Source organism: Pempheris klunzingeri, chromosome 24, assembly GCF_042242105.1.
Source record: "Pempheris klunzingeri isolate RE-2024b chromosome 24, fPemKlu1.hap1, whole genome shotgun sequence".
Classification (NCBI taxonomy): domain Eukaryota; kingdom Metazoa; phylum Chordata; class Actinopteri; order Acropomatiformes; family Pempheridae; genus Pempheris; species Pempheris klunzingeri.
This window is the reverse complement of record NC_092035.1, coordinates 1397847-1422855: the sequence shown is the minus strand read 5'-3', so window position 1 is coordinate 1422855 and position 25009 is coordinate 1397847. Positions and strand designations below refer to the sequence as shown.

Here is a 25009-nt window from a genome sequence, read left to right as displayed (position 1 = left end):
TGATGCTGCATAAGCAACTAATTCCTCAGCCTGTTGGCATCTTAAAAATCCACCGATTCATAAAGGGAAGTAAGGGCCCTCAAATGCAAACCGGGATCTTTCATTTGCTTTCTGTGCCATCTGGACAACAAAACCTGTCCTTGAAACGGGGAGAGACGTCTTCAATGTCATTTTTAAAGGGGGGAACCCTTCACACCCTTGGTGCTGGACGATACACTTCTTCAAGCGTCAAACTGCTCTCCGATGGCCGGGGAATCTGTTTAAATGGGTGCCTTGCCCCTTCGTGGACTGTACCATTCAGCAACAGGAGGGGGGTTACTGGCAGATCTCCCATCGATGACTTGTTTTTGCATTAAATGTGATCACAGAAGGGTTTTTCAAGGGGGGTAGCCATGGAGCTACGATAAGCAGGGTAAAAAATATTGGAGTGGAGTAGGCTTGTTGACTTCACAGATGCCTGGATATATGAGGAGGATTTGCTTTTAGCTGACAGCAAGAGAGCCATATTTACACTGGCACCTCATCTGAGGTTTCACACATATGGAAAAAGATTTTGAGGATTTTCAAGTGGAACCCACAAAGTGAATTACATCCCAGCAGTGGAGACTGTTTCCCCTCTAAGAGATTATTCACGTTGTTGAGCAGAGAAGTAATGTTTTTATTACATGAGCTGAGCTCAAAGGTGTATTTCACTGAGCCCATCATCTGCCATCGTGTCAAACTTTAAAAGGTAAGCTCCAGCTGCTGCGGCAGAACGACGCCCTTTTTCTGTTTTGTGCTACGAAGCAATCAAGCAAATTTCCCGCCCAAATCAGAGCCGTGTTTAAAGGGCACAGAGGAAGCCAGCGACAGATACTAATCCTAAGTGATAATAAAAAGCACCTTTAACAGTGGAGAGCAGGCTGAGACGCCAGTGTAAACAAGGCTGAATAAAGAAGTGGACTAGTGGCCATACCAACTTGTACTTAGACCAACAACTCCTTCCATCATGTGCATTGATTTTCTTTATTTTGGGACAACAGAACATCTTTGTCACCAGTGAAAATGTGAATACTTTGTTATCGTCTTTACCTTTTTTTTAAAGGAAAAGAAAGCAAATGTGGGGGGAGGGTATGTTTTTATTCACCTGTGGGAAATGCATGACCTCACCCCTCCCGTCCCGTCTCCGATCCGCCCTGCGTGGCTTCGTTTTGGCTCCCACCAAACACCCTCCGCCCCTTCATGTGCATCGATGTGAAATTTGTACATAAAACACAGCACTTACTAACTTTTTCTTTTTTGTTATTTGTTTCCATTTTCTTGTTTAAACAGTTTCTTTTTCATTTCGTAGGACTCTAATTTATTTGAGACATGTTCTTTTCCAGTGGGATCTATTTATTTGCTGATTTATTTATTTCTCAAGCCGTTCTGTAAAGGAGAGCGTGCAATGTCATCACTGTAGGCCAGTAACTCCGTGCTTTTTTAAAACTGAATTATGACCATGATTATTAAAGCATGTGTTCCCATGGGCCTGTACACGATCGATGAGTGCGAGTCGTCTTTTCTCTCAAGGACATACAGACACCAATCAGCTGTGGCATGAAGTCCGCTTCACTTTTATTAGCACATAATATTAGAAAGTCACAAGGGATTATCTCTCCTGAAAACAGTCTCTCTCTCTCTTTTCTGTGTTTTCTATCTCGCACAACCCCTTCCCTCGTATCTCTCCCTTCATCTCCAGACACCTCTTAATCTCCTCCTCCATCTCCTCCTTTTTATCTGTCCTTTCTGCGTCCCTTTATTGATAAGCACAAGCACATACTGTTCACCTCATTCTCCTTAATGCTCCTGATTGGACCAAACGGTGACTGACCTTGAGGCACCGAACGAAAGCTGCTGTGTGTGGAATAAACAAAGTCAGCATTGCTGCGTTTCCCAGGCGGGATTTGGATCAATTTGCATATTTTTTGTGGTTAAAAAATGAGCTGCAAAAGCAGAGGATTTGCTCAGTTGTTGTGAAACCATAGATTCTCTGTGGCATTTAACTTAAATTGCAGAGCAGGAAGTGAATGCATCCGAATGTTTTATTTAGGATGCTTTTACCCTTTGCAGCCTCTTTCAGATGCAGATATGCTGTTTTCAACACTCTGCAAAGAAATCTCCATCTTATCAAGTCATTTTTTTTTTATCTGTGATTGATTTCTTGCTTCGACTGCAGAGATCCACCTTATTTCTTTCTTATGAGAAGATTCTTGAAAAGTGTTTCCACTGAGAACAGGTTGAAATATAATAATACTGATGGATGCGTGTGTGTCCTTTCCTGCTAAAACTGACCTCTAAGCAAAAATAAATAAACCCTGATAAAGTAAATGACGCCACCACCCTGCTTTAAATTCACCTGCTGCAATAACTTTAAAACAAGAACAGTACGGGCCATAATCATGAGTTTGTAAAGTCTTTTTACTTTTTTTGATTTGCGCACCTCTTCTTGTTTGTTTTCCTCATCCGTCCGACTCGGGGAAGGACGGATGTGTTTTTGTTTCTCTTCTTATCTTCAGATCGTTACATGATGTCTTGCTGGTGCTGCGTCGACTCGCTGACAACCTGCGGGGCAGAAACACAACAGTCAGGAGACGTTCAAAGATGTGAAAATAAGTTTAAAGAGAGATAAAGACACCGTGGGAGTCAGCACACGGGTTCTCTGAATAACACCCTGCTTTATTTAAGAGTTAAAGAGCATCGTGCTGCGTCCCAAATCCATTCTGCACACTCATTTTCTGCAGGTTTTTGAGTAGGTGGTGTGTTCAGGGACAAAAGTTAATGTAAGCCACTTTCCTCACGCTATTCTCCCACAATGCAAAACTAACTTTTGTCATGTCTGCACTTCAAAAACCCTCTTCTTTGTCTGTAATCTAGTCCCCAAGTTTTATTTCTTTAAACGTTCTCTCTCTCTCGCTGTTTTAATATCCTGGTTATATGTGGTAAATGGTATTATTGGGTTGTTGGCGAGATGTTAAAACGTTTTTAATCTCAGTACGTGTTGGTCTTATCCACCAAATTCTCTGAAAATGATGCTGCAGCCTCCTTATTTCTGATTTTAAGACACTAATTTCTAGAACATTTGTAATACAAGTTGGAAACAGGTTGAAATATCATGTTATGTTATGATTATATTGTTTTTTCCACTTAATACAGATAAAACACGTCAGTAAACTTTGCAGTGGGAGTTTTGAAAGGGTTTCCTCATCCTTCAGTAGAGCCAGCAGGGCTGCACATGAAGATGGAGATACAGCTGAGACTGTGTCGGGGACAAAAACATCCATGACTTGTCCCAACACGGCGGTGGTGTATGTTTTCCAAGAGAGCGTGTTTCCACTCGGGTGGGACGGCGTGTTTGGGTGGCGCTCTCTGCCTGAGCTAGTCGCTGCATGTGTGTGTAGGTGTGTTTACTTGGAAAAATGTCAAATGGCCTCTGAGTGAAATGACAGAACATCCCAGGTCATCACACTGAGCTTTTCTCCACCTTCACTTCTAAATAGGACACTTTCATCAGGAGAGGAGGTGAAGAGCTGCTTTTTCACTGTGAAAGCAGAACATTGACTCTGGCTATTTAGGGCAGAATTAACTTAAAGTGAGCGCTGACCCAGTCTAAGTACTAATCAATATAAATGTAAGCCCATTAGTTTAGGGACAGAAATGAGGCAGATTAAACTCGTCAATATGTGAAAAATCAATGAGAGCGTTTAAAATGTGACCTGTTGATCCTTTTTTTGGGCCTGATTTTGTTCTTTCTAATCACGGATGATCCTCAAAAGGTTATTTGTGGGGATTTTGTTCCTTTGTTTTGTAAATGACAGCAGAGAGAGAGGAAAGACTGATAAGCAACAGCGCCTGCAGGACATAAAGATTAACAAGGAGCTCTTTGTTGACTAAATGAGATTATTCTTTATTCATTTCAGTGACAACTAAAAGGAAAGTGTAGACCTCTGTGTTTTACCTCTCCATCACGGGTTTCGATGGTCTTGATGAGGACGGTTTTCTTTGAATGCATCTCAGAGGAGCGCTGCGGCTGCTCAGGGCTGGTCTCTGTTCAAACACAGCAAAAAATATAATTAGCTCAATAAGCAACAACAATCAAGCAGACACGAGACATGTGCAGTTACATTAAAGGTGTACTTCTATATTTTAAAATCCGAATCTTAAAATATAACGTTGTGTGGCGAAGGATCCAAAAATCCACCTTGACAACATCTAACTTTTGATTCCATTCTGATAAACTGAAAGCAGACCTCAAAAAAAGTCATCTACATTTGTCAATATACAATTATTCATCTTTTTTATTGTATTATCTCATCATGCTCTGCTCCTGATGCACCGATGATGTCACTGCACTGGCATGATGGGTCATATATGAGGTTTTATAATATATCTGTGTCCAGGTGAACTGCATTGTGGGTCAGTACAGGCTCCAGACGCTGTGCTGCTTATGGAGAGGTGTGTCCTCTAGTGGTGTGTTCAGGTAACAGCCGGTGTGTTTGTACCTCGGAAGCTCAGGGTGGAGTAGCTCTGCACGGGCAAAGTGATCCTGCAACACATGAAGCATGATATATTTAGTATATTAATGCACCGTTATCTGGAATAAAAGTTAGTTTATTAAACTTTCTTCACCTTCTACCAACAGAATCGAACATTAAAAACCCTCAAAACAGACAATAAACAACAAATCAGGTGGGACTTAAATTCCCTTTTGTCTTAAAGCAGTCAGCGTCTTTTCATTCCATCTGTTTAGTTCCACTTAATCCCACATGCACTGCACATAATTAACCTTTTCACTGTTAGAGGCTTTAACTTTAACAGAAAATACAGGCAGCCATGTAGTTCAGGTGATATCTGGAATTACAACCTGGTCCAATCAGAGCACCACATCACCTGCTCTCCTCCCCCTCCAGCAGCTTCCTGTAGGTGGCGATCTCCACATCCAGCGCCATCTTGACGTTGAGCAGGTCCTGGTACTCGCGGAGGTGGCGCGCCATCTCGTCCTTCATGCTGGCGATCTCCGCCTCCAGCCGGGCGATGGTGTCCTGGAAGCCTCCGGCGTCGCGCCCGTGCCGGTCCTCCATGTCCCTCATCTGCCTCATCAGGGACTCGTTCTGGATTTGCCAGAGAGAAAACTCTGGAGTGAGACGGGGCTCGAGCAGCACAAGGAACACCTTAGAAATGTAGTTCAGGTGAGACGTACGGTGCCTTTGAGCGAGTCGATCTCGCAGGTGTAGGCCTGGATCTGGTGTCTGAACTCCATGGTTTCCTGCCGGGCCTGCTTCAGCGCCTCGTTGTTCTTACTCACTGCCTGGTTCAGGTCAGACACCTGGACAGAGAAAGGTCAAAGGTCGGAGCCTTTGTCTTTGCAGCCCGCCGTGTTGTAACGATGCAAACCTCTCCTCCTCTCACCTTTGACTTGTACCAGTCCTCGGCCTCGGAGATGTTCTTGGCGGCGATGCCCTCGTACTGCGCTCTGATGTCCCTCAGCGCCGCCGTCAGGTCCGGCTTGGACATGTCCATCTGGATCTGCACCTGAGTCTCCTGCATCTGCATCTGCAGCTCACGGATCTCCTGCAGGAGGAGGGAGGTCCGGTTGGATGGGGGTCAAGAGGGAGAGAGGGGCGGTTAGTGGGGTTTTGGTGGTTGATTTTCACACGACAACACACGTCCAGTGTGTGTGTGCACGCATCAAATAAGTCAAACTGCTTTTGTGCTTTGTTTGTAGGAACTACCTGGAAAAACGCTGTGGTCTAACAAGCTTTCTATCAAGCTTTCCCGTGAGGTTTCTACCCTGATAGCTTGCTCTCAGTACTGCTTTAACGCTGCTGTATGACAAGACACGACATGTTACAGCAAGGGTGTTCAGATAGGAGGCAAAGTACTGCAAAAGGCAAAAGTGGTGGAGGAAGTATTATGAAATGGGAGTGAAAATACTCCTCTGCATTCAAACCTTACATAAGTAGAAGGATCTCAGTAGTATCAGGAAAATGTGCTGTGGAGACATATTACTGCTGTTCATGTTCAGGAGTGAGCTCATTTAACTGTTGGGTAGTTTAACCAAACCTAATCATCACGTGAGAGCCACGTGTCTCTACAAAGGCTCAGACAGAGCGACTGTTTATCTTCAGACGGAGGAGAGTTTTCTCAGCAGTGCTGGTTGCTGCGTTATGATAATCCTCTGACCACCTGATATCAGTCCTGAAAAACACAAGTAATCGCTCTCTTAACACCGTAGCAACCACTTGGCTTTGGCATCATAGAGCCACCAGTCTGCAGGCTGGAGGCACACACACACACACACACACACACACACACACACACATCTAAGCTGGGACACAGAGTAATTTTAGCCGTACATCTGCTGTGGGAGATTTCAGTGCTCTGCTGTAACACTGCTCAGGCCTGCTGCCAGTGTGTGTGTGTGTGTGTGTGTGTGTGTGTGTGAAACTGTATACTTCCCCAATCCTCTCATTTGTCATCTCACACACACACACACAGACAGATGTAGCAGCGGATGCTAACAGACAGACAGACAGGCCAAACACATGTTACAAACAAAGATGGTGGCTGGATGGAACCAAAACCAAAGTCTTTGAGATGTTGGCTCATCCTTAATAATCTTGAGTCACCTGTTTGTTCTGTATGTTGCTCCTTATTTCAAACATAAGTCTTTGTAATGCTGCGCACCAGTGATTTCTCATCATTTGTGGCAACTTTCCTTTAAATGAGCTCACTGTACTTGTTTTCAATCAATAATTTCTGCGTCAAAATTACTAAATAAACTGTACTATTTGTGTCTGAGTTGGGTTTTCATCCTGATCAGACGGCGACAGAGAGAGAGAGCGAGGAAGAAGGGAGAGAGAACCTCTTCGTGGATCTTCTTCAGGAAGGCGATCTCCTCCTGCAGCGTCTCGATGCGTCTCTCCAGGTCCAGACGAGCCAGAGTGGCAGCGTCCACGTCCTGCAACAGTTCAGGCAATCAGCTGTGACTTGATACACCGTTAAAAACCACACACACACACTCTGGTTGGAGTAATTGTAAATACTTTGGGCCCTCTGTGAGCGACGGGGACTCACCGCCCTGAAAGCAGCCAGGTTGTTTTCTGCGTCCTCTTTTTGCAGGATCTCTTCCTGGAGTCTGCAGGAGGTCAGAGACAGTGACGCCATGAATAAAGTCTTCAGATTGTTTAGTTTGGGGCTGATTTTGTGTGTTTTATTTGATGTATCAGCTGCTGAAATATGTTCTCTCTAGAAATGGAGCCCTTATTTTAAGGAGATTAGGAAGTATCTTTATCTCTATATAGCTAACATCCTTTATTTTCTGTATAAGTGTTTATTATGAAGACGTGTTATTATATTATAGGTGGCCTTATACGCTTTTAACCTCTAAATGCACAGAAAAACTGAGAACAACATGACCTCAGTATCTCAGTGGCAGCTTCGTCCTGTTTAAAATACCATTTAAAGTTCATTTCTAAGCGTTTGCTTCTGTTTGGAAAAATGATTTTGCCAGTTAAACATGTGACCTGAAACAGCTCAAGTCAACAGCACATTTATGGTTGTAATAAAAGCTCTCAAGTAACACCAGATGTTATTGTAATCCTCTTTGGCGGCGAACAGATGCTCATCTTACTCGCTCGGCCAGAAAAAGCATCTTTGAATGAAAATGCGGCGAGACGACAAAGAAGACAGAAGTCTGCAGCACGTTTAATCTTCCACAACTGGATAAAACAAGCTCCCTTTGCAGATGTTCACCGGATATTTAAATCCCTTTAAAGGAGCTCTCGGTGATGATCTGATATTTAACTGTCGTCTCTCTGAACCTTTCAACTTAACTGGCACTTGAGATGTAAACCGCAGAGAGAGGAAGAGAAAGGACAGATCACTGGAGGTGCTTCAGATATGTGGGAGCTCGTTCCTCTCCTTTTATAGTAGAGGACACTGTAAACATGGTGTGTGTGTGTGTGTGTGTGTGTGATGAGGTCAGACTTGGGCAGCAACACACACACACACACACTGTGGTCATCCATCATTTTTATAGTTTAACATCTCAGAGAATATTCCAGATTAACTTTAAGTCTATTTTTGTTATTCGTTAGGGATTCGGCGTCTTGCTCATGGGCACTTCCAGAAGATGAAGACTAGTGAATGCAGGAAAAACAGCTCATTGTCGGGCTTAAATTTAAGCTGCGGCAGCAGCTTGAGTATTTATAGATGCAGACTGGTGTCTTTGATAATCATCCGTCTATTTTAAATGAATCATTCCTTTATATCTTTAATAGTTTTAATATCTTCTGTTAGATGCTGAATCTGCATTTATGTTTGTTTTGCTGCATCAATCCGACTAAAATAACTGTTATTCCATCACATTAACAGTAGCTGCAGCCATATTGGTAATTTAATTTAGTAATTTATTGTTGTGGTCATGCACAAGTGAGGCTGACATTTAATTAAGTGAAGTAATTCCAATATTAAGGATTAAGAGGTGTATTTTAAGTATGTAGAAGTATCCAATCACAAGTAAAAGTCCTCATTTAAATAACAGTAAGTATCTATGTGTCCACAGTAAAAGTTCTCATCATGAGTATTGTATTATTATACTGTACTATGATTATTTCTGCTGCTTTACAAAGTTAAAAGTTTACATATTAATAGATAAAAGTGTAGAAATATAAAGAGTGAATCCCACCTGAGTGAATCTACCTCCTTACTTCTGTGTTTTAATGTCTATGCAGCATTATAAACTTCTTTTCTACTGTTTTTGAAATCTTGGTTGTTATTTCTTCTCCATCTGATCTTATTTATTCCAGTTCATCCAGATTTTTACTCACAGAAATGCTGTTTGTGATGTTTTAGTGTTTGAGGTGTAGTCAGTATGCATCAGTGCAACAGCTCCAGGCTTCTGCTGCTGTCATGTCTGTAATCACAACGATCCTTTAGCCCCTCTGCATCATGTTAAAGAGCCTTGAGCCTTAAATAGACTCTATAAGAAGCGTGTCGTTCAGTTAAACTTCAGCTTCTTTAAATAAAACTCTTGTCCTCGCTGCATCAGCGTGACTCATCTTCAATCTTCTTTTCTAATGATGTTGAAATGACTTTTTTTTTTATCTCATGACAACGCTTAAACACACTGACGCAGGCAGAATCATCAGCAATAAAATGGTTTAGTGTGTAAAAACAGCGGTTTGTTCCTTTAAAATGAAGCCGTCATCATACTTCCTGCAAACACAACATCCATCCATCATCCATCCATCCATATATTCTTCCGTCTTCATGTGGTCAGCACGTTTCTCTCTTTACTTTCAATGTCAAACCATCTTAAAATCAATATTTTCTGATTTATTTGATCAGCATTTTTATAAATTTTCCCCTTTGAGCTGCTGCAAAATCTATGAGCCTCTCACACACACACTTAAAGTCACACACACACTTAAAGTCACACACACACAGACCAGCTCGCCCCTCCCACCTGAGTTTCAGCTTGTCCAGGTCGTCGGCCAGGTTGTCCCGCTCCACCTCCACGCGTGACCTCTGATTGGTCAGGATCTCCACCTGCCTCCTCAGCTCGCTCATCTCCTCCTCGTACAGGTCGGCGATGCGCGTCGGCTCGCGGCCGCGCAGACGCTCCACCTCCACCGCCAGCGACTGGTTCTGCTGCTCCAGGAAGCGGACCTTCTCGATGTAGCTGGCGAAGCGGTCGTTCAGGTGCTGCAGCTCGGCCTTCTCGTTGGTCCGCGTGGTCAGGAACTCCTGGTTGATGGCGTCGGCCAGGCTGAAGTCCAGCGTCTCGCCCATGCCGCCGTAGGAGCGCCCGATGGAGGCCCGGGAGGCCGCCAGGGGCTTGCCATAGTGGCTGGAGGAGACCCTGTATACCGGCGTGGAGCTGGTCCGGGTCACCTCATAGACCCTGGAGGAGCTGTGGCCCAGGCCGCTGCCGCCGTGGCCCAGCAGCGAGCGGTTGAGGGAGGGCGAGGCGTAGGTGCCGTGGCCGAAGTGGCGGCGGTAAGAGGAGGCGCTTTGGGCGGAGGAGCTGTAGGAGGCCATGTTGGAGGACAAGGAGAGCCTGGTGAGGGCTGCAGCAGAGGGGAGCACTGAAGAAGAACCTACTGCCCCCGGCTATTTGTAGTTACCCCCTCCCTCGCCTTTTACCACCTCCTCCCTGTGAACTGCCCTCCCTGTGTCTCTCTTTCTCCTTGTCTTTCTCCTCTTCTTCTCCATCTACTCCCCCATTCTTTCTCTTCCTCTCTCCCTCCCCATCAGTATCACTCTCTGCCTCCCCTCCTCTCCCCATCGCCACCCCTCCTTCATTCATTTGTCATGTTCCCTCTCCTCCTTTGTCTCTCTGCCACTTTCTTTCCTTTTAACTTCCGTCGCATCAACTCACCGACGTCCCTTTATACCCTGAGAATCATTTCAACTATCTGTGCTGCTGATTCTGTGTCCATGAACTGATGTGAAACAGCTGAAACATGGGAGGTTAATGTCCCTAAAAATGAGGAAATCAACCCTTTAGGTCCAATTGAACAACAAAAGCTGGATAACGGGACAAAGCGCAACCTTAATGAGGCTAAATAACCAGATCACGGACGTGTCGGGACGTGAGATCATGAAATGCACCCAAAGACGACCTGTTTGAGTTCTTGTGTGATTTTCTGATGGGAAAATAACAGATTTCTTCCTCTGTGGAGGTGGAGGTGTGTTGATACAGCTGCATGTGATGCACGACGGCAGGTTCGAGCAGCAGATCCACGAGTGTGAAGGCGTTTCAGGTGCCAAAACACTGATGAATCGAAATATTTGCATGTATGTGATTGACAAATGTCGCACTAACTCAGAGTCTAACTGAAGTGAATGAGGGGTTGAGTTTGTCATGCAGTGCTAATGTCATTTTCTTTAATAAACCATGAGTTAACTAAGTAGTTAACGTAACCAGATCTTAACCTCAGACACGTCAGATCGGCGTAAACTATCATGAGTCGTCTCAGAAGGCCTCGACTTGTTGAATCACACAGCTTCCTGAGAAAATCCTCTTCCTCCGCGCCTGTGATCTCATGACATAACGATGTGAGGATGCAAGGACGGACGGTGGCTCTGAAACCTCTGCGACGTCCTCACATGGCGAGACGGTGCAGGTTGTTAATGACGGCACACGTGGGGGGAAGAGCTTTGGCTAACCTGCCTTAAAAAGGAAAAGTATCCCATCCTGAGGGCCGGGGAGATGCAGAGTGTGCCTGCAGGAGAAAGCCCAAACAATATGTGCCATTAATGATGCTATCATTAGAGTGTGTGACAGTGGGGAGGATTTAAACAGAGGCTTCCCTCTGCCAGCACACACAAAGGACTCAAATGTCCTCTGAGGCACGCTGTGTTTAAAATGTCTTTACAGGGAACAACTGACACATTTTTGGGACTCATTGTAACTCAAAATGTCTTAAAAACTTGTTCTGAGGTGATAAAAATATATTTTATGAAGCTCCAGGTTGCATTCAGGAGAAGCTTCCTCACACTTCCAGCTTTATTGGATAAACTATCTTAAACTATGGAAGTACTTTGGGTGCAATGACACCTAATGATGAGCAAGTCTTCAAGTTTTCAAAGTACTGATAGTATTTTGCCGACCAGTGATGTCACAGTGTGCACAGTGACGTCACAGCGGGGCCAGTACACTGTGACATCACAAATCGGCGGTGCTGGAAGTGGTGACTTTAAACTTTCAGTCAGAGAGGAATCAGCAATAAGGCTGCTTGACAAACGATGCATGAGCCCTTTTGGTTATTAACAGCTTCAGCATGTGTTTTTAGATGCACAATTCCATTATTAAGCATAAATGTACATGCAATACTGATTATTTTTCTCATACAGGATATTAGTTTTAACATCACAAGTTCTGCCTGTGATGAAATTCAGGAAGCATCACAGGAAAACTAGAAATAAAAGGTGAGATTACGTAATTAGACCAGAGTCCTGTTATTGTACCATTAAACACTGAACATTAGGCTACCAGTGAATTACAAATATTCCCATAAGGTCCCAGTATGTAACACACCCACTGCTGCTCCTCTACTGCAGCCTGTTGCTCACACATTTATTAATAGAGCCTGAATGTGTGTGTGTGTGTTTGTCCCCCTGGGCTTGCTCAAGAGCAGCTGATATAAACATGTCTTCATCATTTTCTGGCTCTCCCTCCCCTCCTCCTCCTCCTCGTTCAGGACTATATAAGGCCGGTTCCTGTGGCGATACCGTGATAAATGGCTGCATCTTTTGGGGGGGGTGGGGGGGTTGGAGAGTAAACTAACATGAATGAGTCAGACAGACAGACAGAGACAGAGAGAGGTTGTAAATCAGAGGATGGCTTCAAAATAAAAGGATTAATTTGGCCTTAATTTCCAACTAAAAGTAGAGAAAAGTTTTTTTTTTGTCATTAAAACTGCAGCCAGTCCAAATAAGGCCTTTTGACTTGAACAATTTGTATTTATAATGTCTGAAAATGGAGGTTTGCAGGGTGGATCCCACCACCTACTGGCTTCAGCTAAATGGGAAATCATCGCTAATATAATGGGTTTTTTTTATTTACAGTATCTTAAGAAGTTGGAGGATTTTCTCAGCCATGGAGGGAACATTTAATCCTTCAGTTTTTCTGAAAAATACATTTGGAGACACAGTCTATTATGAAATGATTCAGTATGAATATTACTGTGTGAGTTTGGTCAATAATCACCATAAGGTGCCTTTGAGACTTTATATGATTATAAAATGCATATTTTCAGAAAGCTATTTAGTCCCTTTCTCGACACTATGTTTTAGTTAATGGGAAAAGTATTTGGATAGTAATGAAATTAGGGCAACCATGTCCACCCTGTCATGGAAGGCTTGCTGACAGGGTGGACATTTTTGGCTAATGTTAGCATTCAATGAGCACATGGTGGACCTTCACTTAGCAACATGATTCAGTTAGTAAGCGGACTGTGTACTGTTTAACACAGGGGTCACCAACCTTTTAGAAGCTGAGAGCTACTTCATGGTACTGCGTCAGACGAAGGGCTACCAGTTTGTCACACTCTGAAATAACAAATGAGCTCAGTTTGCCTTTAGTTATATATTATTATTATTGATTAATGATACTCATCTTTGTGAAGACACTGATCACGTTCGTGATTTCTCACAATAATCATCAACAATGACTTAACAAGGTGGGAAACAGATAAAATCAATATTACACATTTAATTTCTATTAATCTCAGCAACTGTTTAAATTTTCAGATGATCACTTCTACAACATTTCATAGAACAAATGTTCCATTTTCACTGCCCACTGACAAAGAGCCTTTAAACACATCATCAACTGTGTTTGTAAAAGTTATCAATTATTTAATGTTTAAGAAAAATCAACTTTCATATTTTTAAATAAATCTTACCACATTTTAAACTAATGAACAAATCTGCGGCATTTTCAACAAAATTATCTCTGTTTACATTTCATGAACACACTTTTGAATTGAACACAATTAAAAATCAATATTTTTATTTACCGTTGCCATGACACCGCCATGTTGCCCCTGACAACATCTGGTATCTGTTTGAAAATGTGGAGCTCTAAACGAGGCTTCGGCTGCTTGTTGGGATTTTTCCTCCGGCCTGGTGAAAACAGACTGCTGCTTACCCAAAGCTGCCTTCAGCTCACGGGCTGTTTCTGCCCGTAGCTTCCCGGTGGGCAGTTAGCATGGCAGTTAGCATGCTAGTTAGCATGACAGTTAGCATGCTAGCTCTGTGACCCGTAGTGAAGTGTCTCTCCACTTTGTGCCGCTTTGTCGTCGCCCCGCAAATGAGACACACGCAGTTTTCTTTCACAGTAGTAACAAAGAACTCTTCCTCCCATTCACTGTGAAAATGATGAGCTTTCTTTCTTTTTTCTGCCATGTTTTTTGGGTTAGAAACCGCATTCAGCTCCATCATCTCCGCTGCGCCTGCTAGCTTACTCTGCACGAGCGCCAAAGTTCAACACTGACCTCTGACCTCGGAGAGGTCAGAGGTCACATAAAACTATCTAAACTAATTCTTTTATTTTTTAAGATATTGTCATTTTCGAATCTATATAAATACAAGTGTGATTAAAAAAAGAATAGCAACAGAAAAAAATAAAATTTTATACGCAGCTCACTGGTGAGTTGTGCTATTTTTAGAACAGGCCTGCAGGGGGCGACTCATGTGGTCCTTGGGGGCGACCTGGTGACCCCTGTTTTAACACATATATTTCGAATTTCTGAAAGGTTTTTATATTAATTGATATTTCACTATGGCAGAGTGGACATGTGAAGCTTGACAACATCTAACTAAACACCTAACATGATGAAAATGACCAAACATAAGTGTAAATACTTACTAGCCACTGTTTCAGCCTCCACTGAAGAAAGACAAAGTGCTGGTTGTGATGTCACTGAAAACGTCAGCGGGTTTCTTAAAGGGGCAGTTAGCCCAAAATGACAGGGTGGACAGCAATCTCAGGGACACATGCAAAATGTTCAATACTGTTATGAAAATAGAATATACATGATCAAAATGACTTGTTTTATCAAATAACTTGTTGTGACAATAAAATCATGTAAAAAAATTTAGATTTAGTATCATTTAACCACTTATTACACACACTGAAGTTAGCAGAACAGTGTGTGGGACATGGGATATGTGTGCAAATCTTTGGTCACTTATAATAAGACCTCAGAGTTTAATTATTCTGCTACATTTCACCAAAGGCACTTTATAGTGATATTGACCCAGTTATTGGCATTAAGAAAAGCATTTTGGTCTTCAGAGGGTCGTGCAGAGATGAAAGGGGATAAAAGTGTTTAAACTCAAAAACATGCATTCAAACAGCTGGTGGAGTTTAAATACACCTCATGTGACATATTCACCAGTAATGAATGCAACTTGGTTAATCACCACAATAATATCTTGACAAAGATCACATGAATTCTCCATTAAACATATTTATCGTGTGCAAGAAATTGTGGGATACACCACAAGGTTTGGAGCATTATATAGGCCTAGTGTTTATTATGGGATTACACATTGACTTATAGACAAGATATAAATAATAATATTATATATATATATGTATAATATAAATAAATATGAATGATTAAGACAAAAGAACAAAGAGAGAAAAAAATAAAAAAAAGTGGGGGTGTAGTTGCACCGCCTGGCCGCTGGGTGTCGCTGTGACGCGCTGTCTAAAAGCAGCCACTTCTTCTCTCTCCGCTGCTGTCAGATTGTCTGCCTGCCAGGTATTACGCCGGAGTTCAGAGTTTGAAAGTCCAATTAATGCAGGTAAGTGCGATCAAAAATGATTATTGTCTCTGCGGTATGTGGAGGTGTTGTCCCCTCACCGAGAGCTGCTTTGACTTTGGCCCGCAGAGGAAGAGGAGCGAGGGAGAGGCGGCAGAAAGCTTGAGCTGTCCCGTACAGGTTAGCTAGCAAAGTTAGCCGACCACCGCTGCGTCTTTTATCGGACAAGTGTCGCTTTTACGCCATGATGAGACCAAACTATTTGTAATCTTACTTCTTTTATATCTGTATTTGTTGGGTTATTAGTATATACTCCTAGCCTGTTGAAAAGTAACGTTAGGAAAGACGAGGCTGAAAATTCGTAATCAGTGTCCGAAAGTGGAACTCGCTGTTCTCCAGTTGCTAGCTTTGCTGTTTCTGCTGTTTTTCCCTCAGTCTGTGATCATGAAGAGCTCCAAGGATGCCGTGCAGTCCGCAGCCAAAGAGTTCCTGCAGTTTGTCAACAGAGGAGTGTCTCCTTATCACGGTACAGTGCGTCCTGTAATTCTCCAGATTTCCAGATTTACACTGACCATTTTAAAAATGGTGAAATGCACCTTTTGCACCAGCTGTATTTGCATTAGTGTCACCTACATGTGAAAAACCTAATAATCTGATAAATGAATGGTAAATAAATGTAGTTTAGAATGTAAGCACCTTATTGATCCTCATGTAACAGTTTGAAAACCAAATAAATGTTATTGAACTTATAAATAAATTAAAAGAGAGAAAACCTAATATGTTTTAGATGTTATAATATGTGGCACTTCATTTTAGGGATTAAGTGTCTGGATGTGATGATTTCTGTCACATTTTGTGCACTTTTAAACCTTTAAACCTTTAAAGTTTGAAAGTTTAATGCAGTAACATCATATTTCCTGCAGAACCTACAAACACCTTGTTATTCTAAAGCTTTCTGCTCATAGTTTATATAGTTTAAGAGATTTACTGTCCAGATAAGGTAGCAGTTTATATTCGATCACCTCTCGGCTGTTGGGAGTCTGATATGAAGCTCTCTGGTGTCCAGCGTGAGAACAAAGAGATGTGCTTGTGTCAGCGTTCAGGAGGTGCAAAGAAGAGATTAACAGACGACTTTGAGCCTGAGATAAGAGAGAGGCTCTGCAGATGAAGCAGATCTGTCACACAAAGGTCTCCTACCTTTGCACTGTGACCTCTGGCATCCCTCTGAGTTTTCCACAAACGAGCCCGAAAGCAATAAAAAATAAAGGAGTCAGTTCTTTATTAAGTATGTGATGATAAAGGAGGAGAAATAATAAATATTATAGAAAAACAGCACGTGTGATGTTATTCAAAGCCCTTTTAAACATACATGTGGTAAAGTCACTGCTGTATGAGTGCTCGTTCTAACACTGTTCAGGGATGAAGAAGAAACCTGCCTGGTTAGTTTTAGTGGAACATATTGTGGGTTTATCGACATTCAGCAACATTTTTGATTGAATTCAGAGCTTTTTTCCAGCATTTTCTTTTGAATGGATTAGTTTTATCTGTTCTATCTGTTCTTTCACAGACATTAGTGCAGTTCAAAGTGCTTTCAAACTAATGATAAGACATCAGGCTGCATGCTAATATACAGATGTCAGGATTAAAGACGATAAAACCTTTAGAGACAAAGAAACAACAAAAGCCTCCTCTTACATTGGTGCAGCACTGAACTTGTCTGCATCACCTCCTCCTCCTCCTCCTCTTCCTCTTCTCTTCGTCCCTGCAGTGGTTGAAGAATGCCGCCGGCGTCTGTTGGCGGCCGGCTTCATCGAGCTGAAGGAGACGGAGCAGTGGGACATCAGGCCGTCCAGCAAGGTCGGTCTGAGTCAGTGGTGCTGTGAAGAGTTCAGCATGACGGCGGTGTTTTAAAGTTCTGGGACCTTCAGAGTGAATTTGGAAATTAAACAGTTTGCTTGTGAACAGTTTAAGTTACTTTGCAGATTATTAGATGGATGTTACAGAATTTGAACTAACTAATAAATGATCCTGTATTAATTATTTAGGATGTACAGATGAACACATAATATCATACATATGGTTCTGAAATGGGCCCTTCTGCATCAGGGCTGCAAATAACAATTCTTTTCATTGTTGCTTCATCTTTAGATTATGTTTTCTATTAATTGATTGGCTGCTGGGTCTCTAAAATAACAAAGCCAATTCCCAAAGCCAAAGTTTGCATCTTGTTTTGTCCACAAACCCAAAGACGTTCAGTTTAATGTCACAGAGGAGGAAAGAAACAAGAAAGTATTCACACTTATTCCAACCAATGAATGGATTATCAATTAGTTGGTTCATTTAATCGCAGCACGTCGATTCTTTTACTTTTGGTGCTGAAAGTCTATTTTAATTCAGGACTTTCTACACTGTAGTATTGCTGCTTTAACTGAAGTCAAAGATCTCAACATGGAAACTAGAGTTTGTTTGGTTTGTTTCTCCTCAAATGAAGTCAGGAAAAAAGAGTGAGAATAAATGTGCATCTCCTTAAAGTGTGTGTGTGTGCTGTCGGTAGAATAATCTCTGCTCTCTTCAGTACTTTGTGACCAGGAACTTCTCCAGCCTCATCGCCTTCGCTGTGGGCGGACACTACCTGCCAGGAAACGGCTTCTCCATGGTGGGAGCCCACACGGACAGCCCCTGCCTCAGGGTGAGAGCCTGTCTTACATCCCTACAGAGCAGTCAGAGAACTCAGATGCAGCTTGTCTTTGGCGTCCTGTCTCAGCGTCCTGTGTCTGATACATTAGATGGAGGCGCGCTGAAGAGCCGTATGTGCCTCGACATGGTTGTGCTTTGATGCAAAAGTAAAAGTAATCCTGAAATCTGAAAGAAGAGACTTCGGCATCCTACATGAAACTCTGTGAATCATTTGTAGGGCCGGATATCAGCAGTCTGACGCTGGCTGCATTCAGTCCTTCTTGTACACAGAAGGATTTATTTGGTTTTGCTTGCAGCCAATCACCACAAGTCTTCTTCGGTCTGATTGGGCCTCTGCAGCAGTGTTTCCCACTGCCCTGCAGGTTTGTAGAGGTTTCTCTGCTCCAGCTCACCCTCATTCAAACGATCGGCTCGTCATCCAGCCTGATAACGAGCAGCATTCAGAAGTACGGCTATGAAACACGCTTGTGTCGTCTGAAGGGTTATCTGAGGAGCAAACACTAGCATGAAGCACGTTATCAGGTTCAGAGAACACTGATGGATAAAGCACTGTGTCACTTACAGGGTGCAGGTATCATGACTTCTTGAATGTTTTCTCCGCCTTCCAGGTGAAGCCGAGGTCGAAGAAGATGAAGCAGGGCTGTCTGCAGGTCGGGGTGGAGTGCTACGGGGGCGGCATCTGGAACACCTGGTTCGACCGCGACCTGACCATCGCTGGCCGAGTTATGGTCAAGGTACCAGGACTGTTGTTATCAGTGTTATCAATGATAGTAATAATAGTGTCAGGACTGTTGTTATCAGTGTTATCAATGATAGTAATAGTGTCAGGACTGTTGTTATCAGTGTTATCAATGATAGTAATAGTGTCAGGACTGTTGTTATCAGTGTTATCAATGATAGTAATAGTGTCAGGACTGTTGTTATCAGTGTTATCAATGATAGTAATAATAGTGTCAGGACTGTTGTTATCAGTGTTATCAATGACAGTAATAGTGTCAGGACTGTTGTTATCAGTGTTATCAATGACAGTAATAGTGTCAGGACTGTTGTTATCAGTGTTATCAATGACAGTAATAATAGTGTCAGGACTGTTGTTATCAGTGTTATCAATGATAGTAATAATAGTGTCAGGACTGTTGTTATCAGTGTTATCAATGACAGTAATAATAGTGTCAGGACTGTTGTTATCAGTGTTATCAATGACAGTAATAGTGTCAGGACTGTTGTTATCAGTGTTATCAATGACAGTAATAATAGTGTCAGGACTGTTGTTATCAGTGTTATCAATGACAGTAATAGTGTCAGGACTGTTGTTATCAGTGTTATCAATGACAGTAATAGTGTCAGGACTGTTGTTATCAGTGTTATCAATGACAGTAATAATAGTGTCAGGACTGTTGTTATCAGTGTTATCAATGACAGTAATAATAGTGTCAGGACTGTTGTTATCAGTGTTATCAATGATAGTAATAATAGTGTCAGGACTGTTGTTATCAGTGTTATCAATGACAGTAATAATAGTGTCAGGACTGTTGTTATCAGTGTTATCAATGATAGTAATAATAGTGTCAGGACTGTTGTTATCAGTGTTATCAATGACAGTAATAATAGTGTCAGGACTGTTGTTATCAGTGTTATCAATGACAGTAATAATAGTGTCAGGACTGTTGTTATCAGTGTTATCAATGATAGTAATAATAGTGTCAGGACTGTTGTTATCAGTGTTATCAATGACAGTAATAATAGTGTCAGGACTGTTGTTATCAGTGTTATCAATGATAGTAATAATAGTGTCAGGACTGTTGTTATCAGTGTTATCAATGACAGTAATAATAGTGTCAGGACTGTTGTTATCAGTGTTATCAATGACAGTAATAATAGTGTCAGGACTGTTTCTGTAGCTGACAGAGAGGCAGTTTTCTCTAAAACTCATTTTAAACATGTTGTAGTTTCTAATTATTGGTCCTTGACAGAAGAAAATGTTTTTAGAAAAAGGTGGATATATATTTAATACCAGTACACATTCAGTATTCAGTTCTTCAGGGTGTGTGTGTCTGTGTGTCTGTGTGTCTGTGTGTCTGTGTCTGTGTGTGTGTGTGTGTGTGTGTGTGTGTGTGTGTGTGTGTGTGTGTGTGTGTGTGTGTGTGTGTGTGTTCAGACTGACAGCAGGCTGGTTAACCGGCTGGTCCACGTGTCCAGGCCTCTGCTCAGGATCCCTCACCTGGCCATCCACCTGCAGAGGGACATCAACGACTCGTTCGGCCCCAACAAGGAGAACCACCTGTAAGTGATGAAACCCAGCCCTGTAGGACGGTTAGAGCCCCGACACCGAAGACAGGTTCACAGTTTAGACTGGAGATGTTGACAGAGATGAGTGAAGGAGGAAAAAGTGAAAAGATGGAGACTGTTAGACAATAAATGTTTCCTCACTGTAAAAACCACTTCTGTCAGAATATTCAGTTTTCTGCTTTTAATTTGAAAGTTGCAGGAAGCAGCATCATCACAGTGTTGAGGCTGGTCTTGTAGCTGAACGTGACAGCGAGGTGTGTGATGTGTTTGTGTGTCAGTGTGCCCATCATCGCCACCGTGGTCCAGGAGGAGCTGGAGTCGGGCTCTGCAGCCTCCAAAGATGCCAAATGTGCCACCAACACGGTAAAAACATCATCCAGGGAAACTTGAACACGCTGGTGTCTGTTACCTTGATAAATAACACAATCACTGACCAGCTCTTGAGAACATTAGAGAGGCAGAAACACCAAATTGTGGCTGTTTTTCTGCCAAATTTGCAGCAGCAAAAACATAATTGAGGCTTAAACCCAGAGAGGAAACCATCGTTCTGTTGTGTCGTCCCTCCTCAGGCGGAGAAGCACCACCCAGCGCTGGTGAAGGTGCTGTGCTCAGAGCTGGGAGTGGAGCCCGAAGCCCTCATGGACTTTGAGCTGTGTCTGACCGACACTCAGCCGGGGGTGAGCTACAGAATCTGGAGGTTGTATTTTAATCTGTGGAGAACAGACGGATGTGATCATGTGTTTGATCGCCAAGTGTCACCGGAACAAAAGATCAATCAGGACAAACTGTATGTGTCTGATCAGGATTCAGACACATCAATATGAAGAACGCAGTAACATCTTGTCCATAATGATAATACTACTTTTATTAATAGAGCCCTTTTAAAGACAGAACACAAACCGTGTGTGATAAAGTACAACGTAAGACTGTAACAACAAACAGTAAAATCAATAATCAGTGAAGGAGTTTTTAAAAGATCTGCTGCTGCTGGTGCATCAGGATCTCAGCTGAAAATAACGCTAACGCTGCACCAGCCTCAGAAGTGACCATTAAAACTTTAAACTGTCTTTGTTGTGAGGCAGGAGAAGAGAAGGGAGCGCTGCAGGAGCTGCAGGAGCTGGAATGAATCCACGAACGACTCTTTCTAAGTTCTAAGAGTCTTTTCTCCGCTTGACGTTCTTCTTCTGTGGTCTGTGCAGGCGCTGGGAGGTGTGTATGAGGAGTTCATTTACTCTCCTCGTCTGGACAACCTCCACAGCTGCTACTGCGCCCTGCAGGTCAGGTTCATCTTCACTATCAGAGTGTTTATGTCACAGCACGAGTTCACAAAACACACCGACCTCACTGAATTGACACCAGCCAGACATTATGTGATTCTACCTGTGGTGTCTCTCAGGGGCTGGTGGAGTCCTGCTCAGGAGACTCGCTGGGCAAAGACCCCAACGTCCGCATGATCACGCTGTACGACAACGAAGAGGTGAGCCAGATGGAAGCTGGATCGGTTTCTGCTTCCTGTGCCGAGAACACTTTTAGATTTAGAACAACGAGTCCCGTCACACCTGGATTCCTGCTTGTTCTTGTACTGATGTGTTTCAGACTGTGGAGTCTTTTTATTGCTGACATTCCTCACATTTATCTTCTAATCCTCGTGCATCAGAAGTGTTGTGTGTCAGAAACCTGTCCGTCCTGCTTTTCCCCGTGAGGAGTCGTGCAGGTGTTCTAACAGATGACGTCTGCTGCTTTTCTCTGTTTGTCTGAATATGTTGTTTAATAATATGTTTCAGAGACTAAACAGTGAGGAGGAAATGAATAGATGATCGATAATGACAAGAATCCTGTATTAGAACCATCTGTGTGTGTGTGTGTGTGTGTGTGTGTGTGTGTGTGTGTGTGTGTGTGTGTGTGTGTGTGTGTGTGTGTGTGTGTGTGTGTGTGTGTGTGTGTGTGTGTGTGTGTGTGTGTGTGTGTGTGTGTGTGTGTGTGTCCTGTAGGTGGGCTCAGAGAGCGCTCAGGGGGCTCAGTCCAACCTGACGGAGCTCATCCTCACCCGCCTCGCCGCCTCCGCCTCCAACCTCACCGCCTTCCAGCAGGCGGCGCCGCTCTCCTTCATGATCAGCGCTGACATGGCGCACGCCGTGCACCCCAACTACGAGTCAGTGTCTGCACACACACACACACACACACACAGACACACACAGTGTCTACAATAACAAACACAGGAGCTGCTCGGTCACTGAAGGCATCACATGTTGAAGTGTGTTTGGGACTGAATGTAACAAAGCCAAGCAGACTGATTATTGTTCATGTGACAGAATATTTCTGCTTTAGTTTGTTTTAATTCAGAGTTTTTACTCCAAATTCAATCAAAAAATTGAAGTTTGGAAAAAAAATCCTCTCCAAAATCAGTTTCATCATCAGTTGCACAGAAAGTTTGTCCAATAAACACGAAGCTGACGACAACTTAAAACACCAAGTGAGGATTTTCTGTCTCATTTTTCTCTCCTTCTCAGGGAGAAGCATGAGGAGAACCATCGGCCGGCTTTCCACAAGGTGAAGAGACCTGTTGTTGTCTTCTACATTTACTCAGCAGCTTTAAAGACGAGTCCGTTTATCTGTGTCTGTGGACTTTAACTGCCAGCGTCAGTAGAAATCCTAAATATGTGTTGGTCTTAGCTTCACTAACACAAAGGCTGGCCTGCTTTTGTCTGTCTGTACTTCTTTGATGCTTTCCAGTGATTATGTTTAGACCACACGTGATGTAAAACACTGTCAGATTCACATGATGATGATGATGATGATGATAAATTCACATCTCTACATTTATTCCTTCAGGGCCCAGTGATCAAGTTTAACAGCAACCAGCGGTACGCCACCACGGCCGTCACCGCCTCCGTCGTTAGAGAGGTCGCCAGCAAGGTCGGGGTGCCTCTGCAGGTACTGTGTGTGTGTGTGTGAGTGTGTGTGTGTGTGTGTGTGTGTGTGTGTGTGTGATTACAGATGAACTCGCAGCCTTCCTCCTCTTTGTGTGTCTCGAGTGGCTCGGCAGCTGACTCAGATCTCCTAGCAACATGCAGAGAGGCTCCCGGACGACGCGGAGAGGGAAAGAAAAGCATTGATGTTTGGAGTGAGAGACAGAGGGCAGCTTATTAACAGGAGCTATAAACCACATGTTTCTGTTTCCAGGGCTGCAGACGTCATGAAGCAAAGAGCTTTTAGCACGTCTAGATCTGGAGAAACCTTAATTTAGACGTAGAAGTTGGGCAGAAATCTTAAAGCGAACCACAATAAACTCATCCAGAGAGCAGACGTCACCTGACACCCAGGAGGTGATCAGCATGGGCTCCATGGTGTTTTACCTCAAAATGGCAGAGTGAGACTTCACTGATTGGCTGAAGAGGAGACCAGCGACACATTCATTGTCCTCTGTCTCTCCAGCCGTGTGAACACAACCTCTGGACGACTTCAGAGTCGGAGATAAAGGTTGTTTGTGTCGCTCAGCTGTGGTTGAATAGCAGCAGGGACTGTTCAGTATCACATGTAAGCTGCTGTGACCCCAAGCTTTTAGTGTCACTGTAACTAACCAGAAGAAGAAAACAGGCACTTTTATTTATTAAAGGTACAATGTGAAGCCTTCAGTGCCACCTAGTGGACAGATGGCAGATGACAACCAGTTGAATTCCCCTCCTACAAACATCAAGGTGTTAAATAACAAGCTTTGGGTTCTCAAACTTCTCACAACAAAGAGTGACTTCCTCTTCCAACCGTGGCCACTGAAGAAAGACCCTGTTTGTCCGCTCTGGGCTACTGTAGGAACATGGAATATTCTAGTCTTTTCCTGCCTAAAGATTCTCCAAGCCTCCACTCTATAGACGTCCTTATTTAGAAGATCTTTCTAAGTTTACCACCTTCCTCCTGCAGGACGTGATGGTCCGGAACGACAGCCCGTGTGGAACCACCATCGGGCCCATCCTGGCCGCCCGCCTCGGCATCCCCGTGGTGGACATCGGAGCTCCGCAGCTCTCCATGCACTCCATCCGAGAGATGTGCTGCACGTCCAGCGTCCTGCAGAGCACCACCCTCTTCAAGGTAACCCCTGTGTGCAGCGCCCTCGCCCGGTCAGCGGGGGGGATGTTTCTGAATATCTGAGGGACGGCGGCACTGTAACGTCACTGGGCTGAAAACAAATTTATAATGCAGTTGTTCTCATTTTACTCCAAACAAACACTGAAGTGAGGCTGCTGCTGTTTAATGTAACATCCAAAGAGTCTACAGACGGTCGGTACACAGGAGCTGCTCATTAAAACTCTGATTCCAGCTTCTCAAATGTGCTGATTTTCAGATCTTCCCTGTTTTCTCAGGGTGGAAACTGAATATATTTGGTTTTTGGACTGTTGTTTGGCCAAAACACGACATTAGAACTAGTTCTGTGTTTTTGGACTCAAAGGTTAATGAGATATTCACCACTTCCTGTCTCCTGCAGGGGTTCTTCCAGTTCTTCCCGGCGGTGAGGAGCACGCTGGTCGTCGACTGAAGAACCAGACCTGATGCAGACGAAAAGCCATTTTCTTAACCTGTTCTGTCAGTGATCCTGAACCCCTGAACGCTGTAATCGTGCCCCCCAACGCAGAAAATCTCACCACATTTCAGCACACGAGCACTTCTTCATCTTTCTCATGAACTGAAATTGTAATACTGAAAATAATAAAGTCCTGTGAAGTTTCCA

The 25009-nt window shown here is 43.3% G+C and overlaps 2 protein-coding genes across 2 annotated transcripts; one reads left to right on the top strand and one right to left on the bottom strand.

Moving 5' to 3' along the window:
- Positions 1 to 2436: 2436 nt before the first annotated feature.
- Positions 2437 to 10101, bottom strand: desmb (desmin b). The gene is made up of 9 exons (XM_070855599.1): positions 9488 to 10101; positions 7096 to 7156; positions 6884 to 6979; positions 5428 to 5589; positions 5219 to 5344; positions 4909 to 5129; positions 4521 to 4564; positions 3977 to 4065; positions 2437 to 2583 (listed from the first exon to the last, which is right to left on the bottom strand). Exons 1-9 carry the CDS (start codon positions 10060 to 10062, stop codon positions 2542 to 2544), a joined length of 1416 nt encoding a protein of 471 aa, XP_070711700.1. The 5' UTR covers positions 10063 to 10101; the 3' UTR covers positions 2437 to 2541.
- A 5182-nt stretch (positions 10102 to 15283) lies between these two features.
- On the top strand, positions 15284 to 25004 carry dnpep (aspartyl aminopeptidase). The gene is made up of 15 exons (XM_070855519.1): positions 15284 to 15342; positions 15736 to 15826; positions 17069 to 17157; positions 17876 to 17989; positions 18606 to 18731; positions 20156 to 20280; positions 20565 to 20649; positions 20856 to 20963; positions 21486 to 21563; positions 21683 to 21763; positions 22278 to 22438; positions 22797 to 22836; positions 23119 to 23220; positions 24205 to 24372; positions 24767 to 25004. The coding sequence occupies exons 1-15, from the start codon at positions 15337 to 15339 to the stop codon at positions 24815 to 24817; spliced, it is 1425 nt and encodes a 474-aa protein (XP_070711620.1). The 5' UTR covers positions 15284 to 15336; the 3' UTR covers positions 24818 to 25004.
- Positions 25005 to 25009: the final 5 nt, after the last annotated feature.

Excerpts from the sequence above, each read along its gene's own strand:
- dnpep (XM_070855519.1), top strand. Across the intron at positions 17,158-17,875 it reads ACATCAGGCCGTCCAGCAAG|TACTTTGTGACCAGGAACTT; the intron begins GTCGGTCTGAGT and ends TGCTCTCTTCAG. Across the intron at positions 23,221-24,204 it reads AGGTCGGGGTGCCTCTGCAG|GACGTGATGGTCCGGAACGA; the intron begins GTACTGTGTGTG and ends TTCCTCCTGCAG.
- desmb (XM_070855599.1), bottom strand. The coding sequence starts at position 10,062 with ATGGCCTCCTACAGCTCCTCCGCCCAAAGCGCCTCCTCTTACCGCCGC. Across the intron at positions 5,130-5,218 it reads TCGACTCGCTCAAAGGCACC|AACGAGTCCCTGATGAGGCA; the intron begins GTACGTCTCACC and ends TGGCAAATCCAG. Across the intron at positions 2,584-3,976 it reads TCGAAACCCGTGATGGAGAG|GTTGTCAGCGAGTCGACGCA; the intron begins GTAAAACACAGA and ends TCTGCCCCGCAG.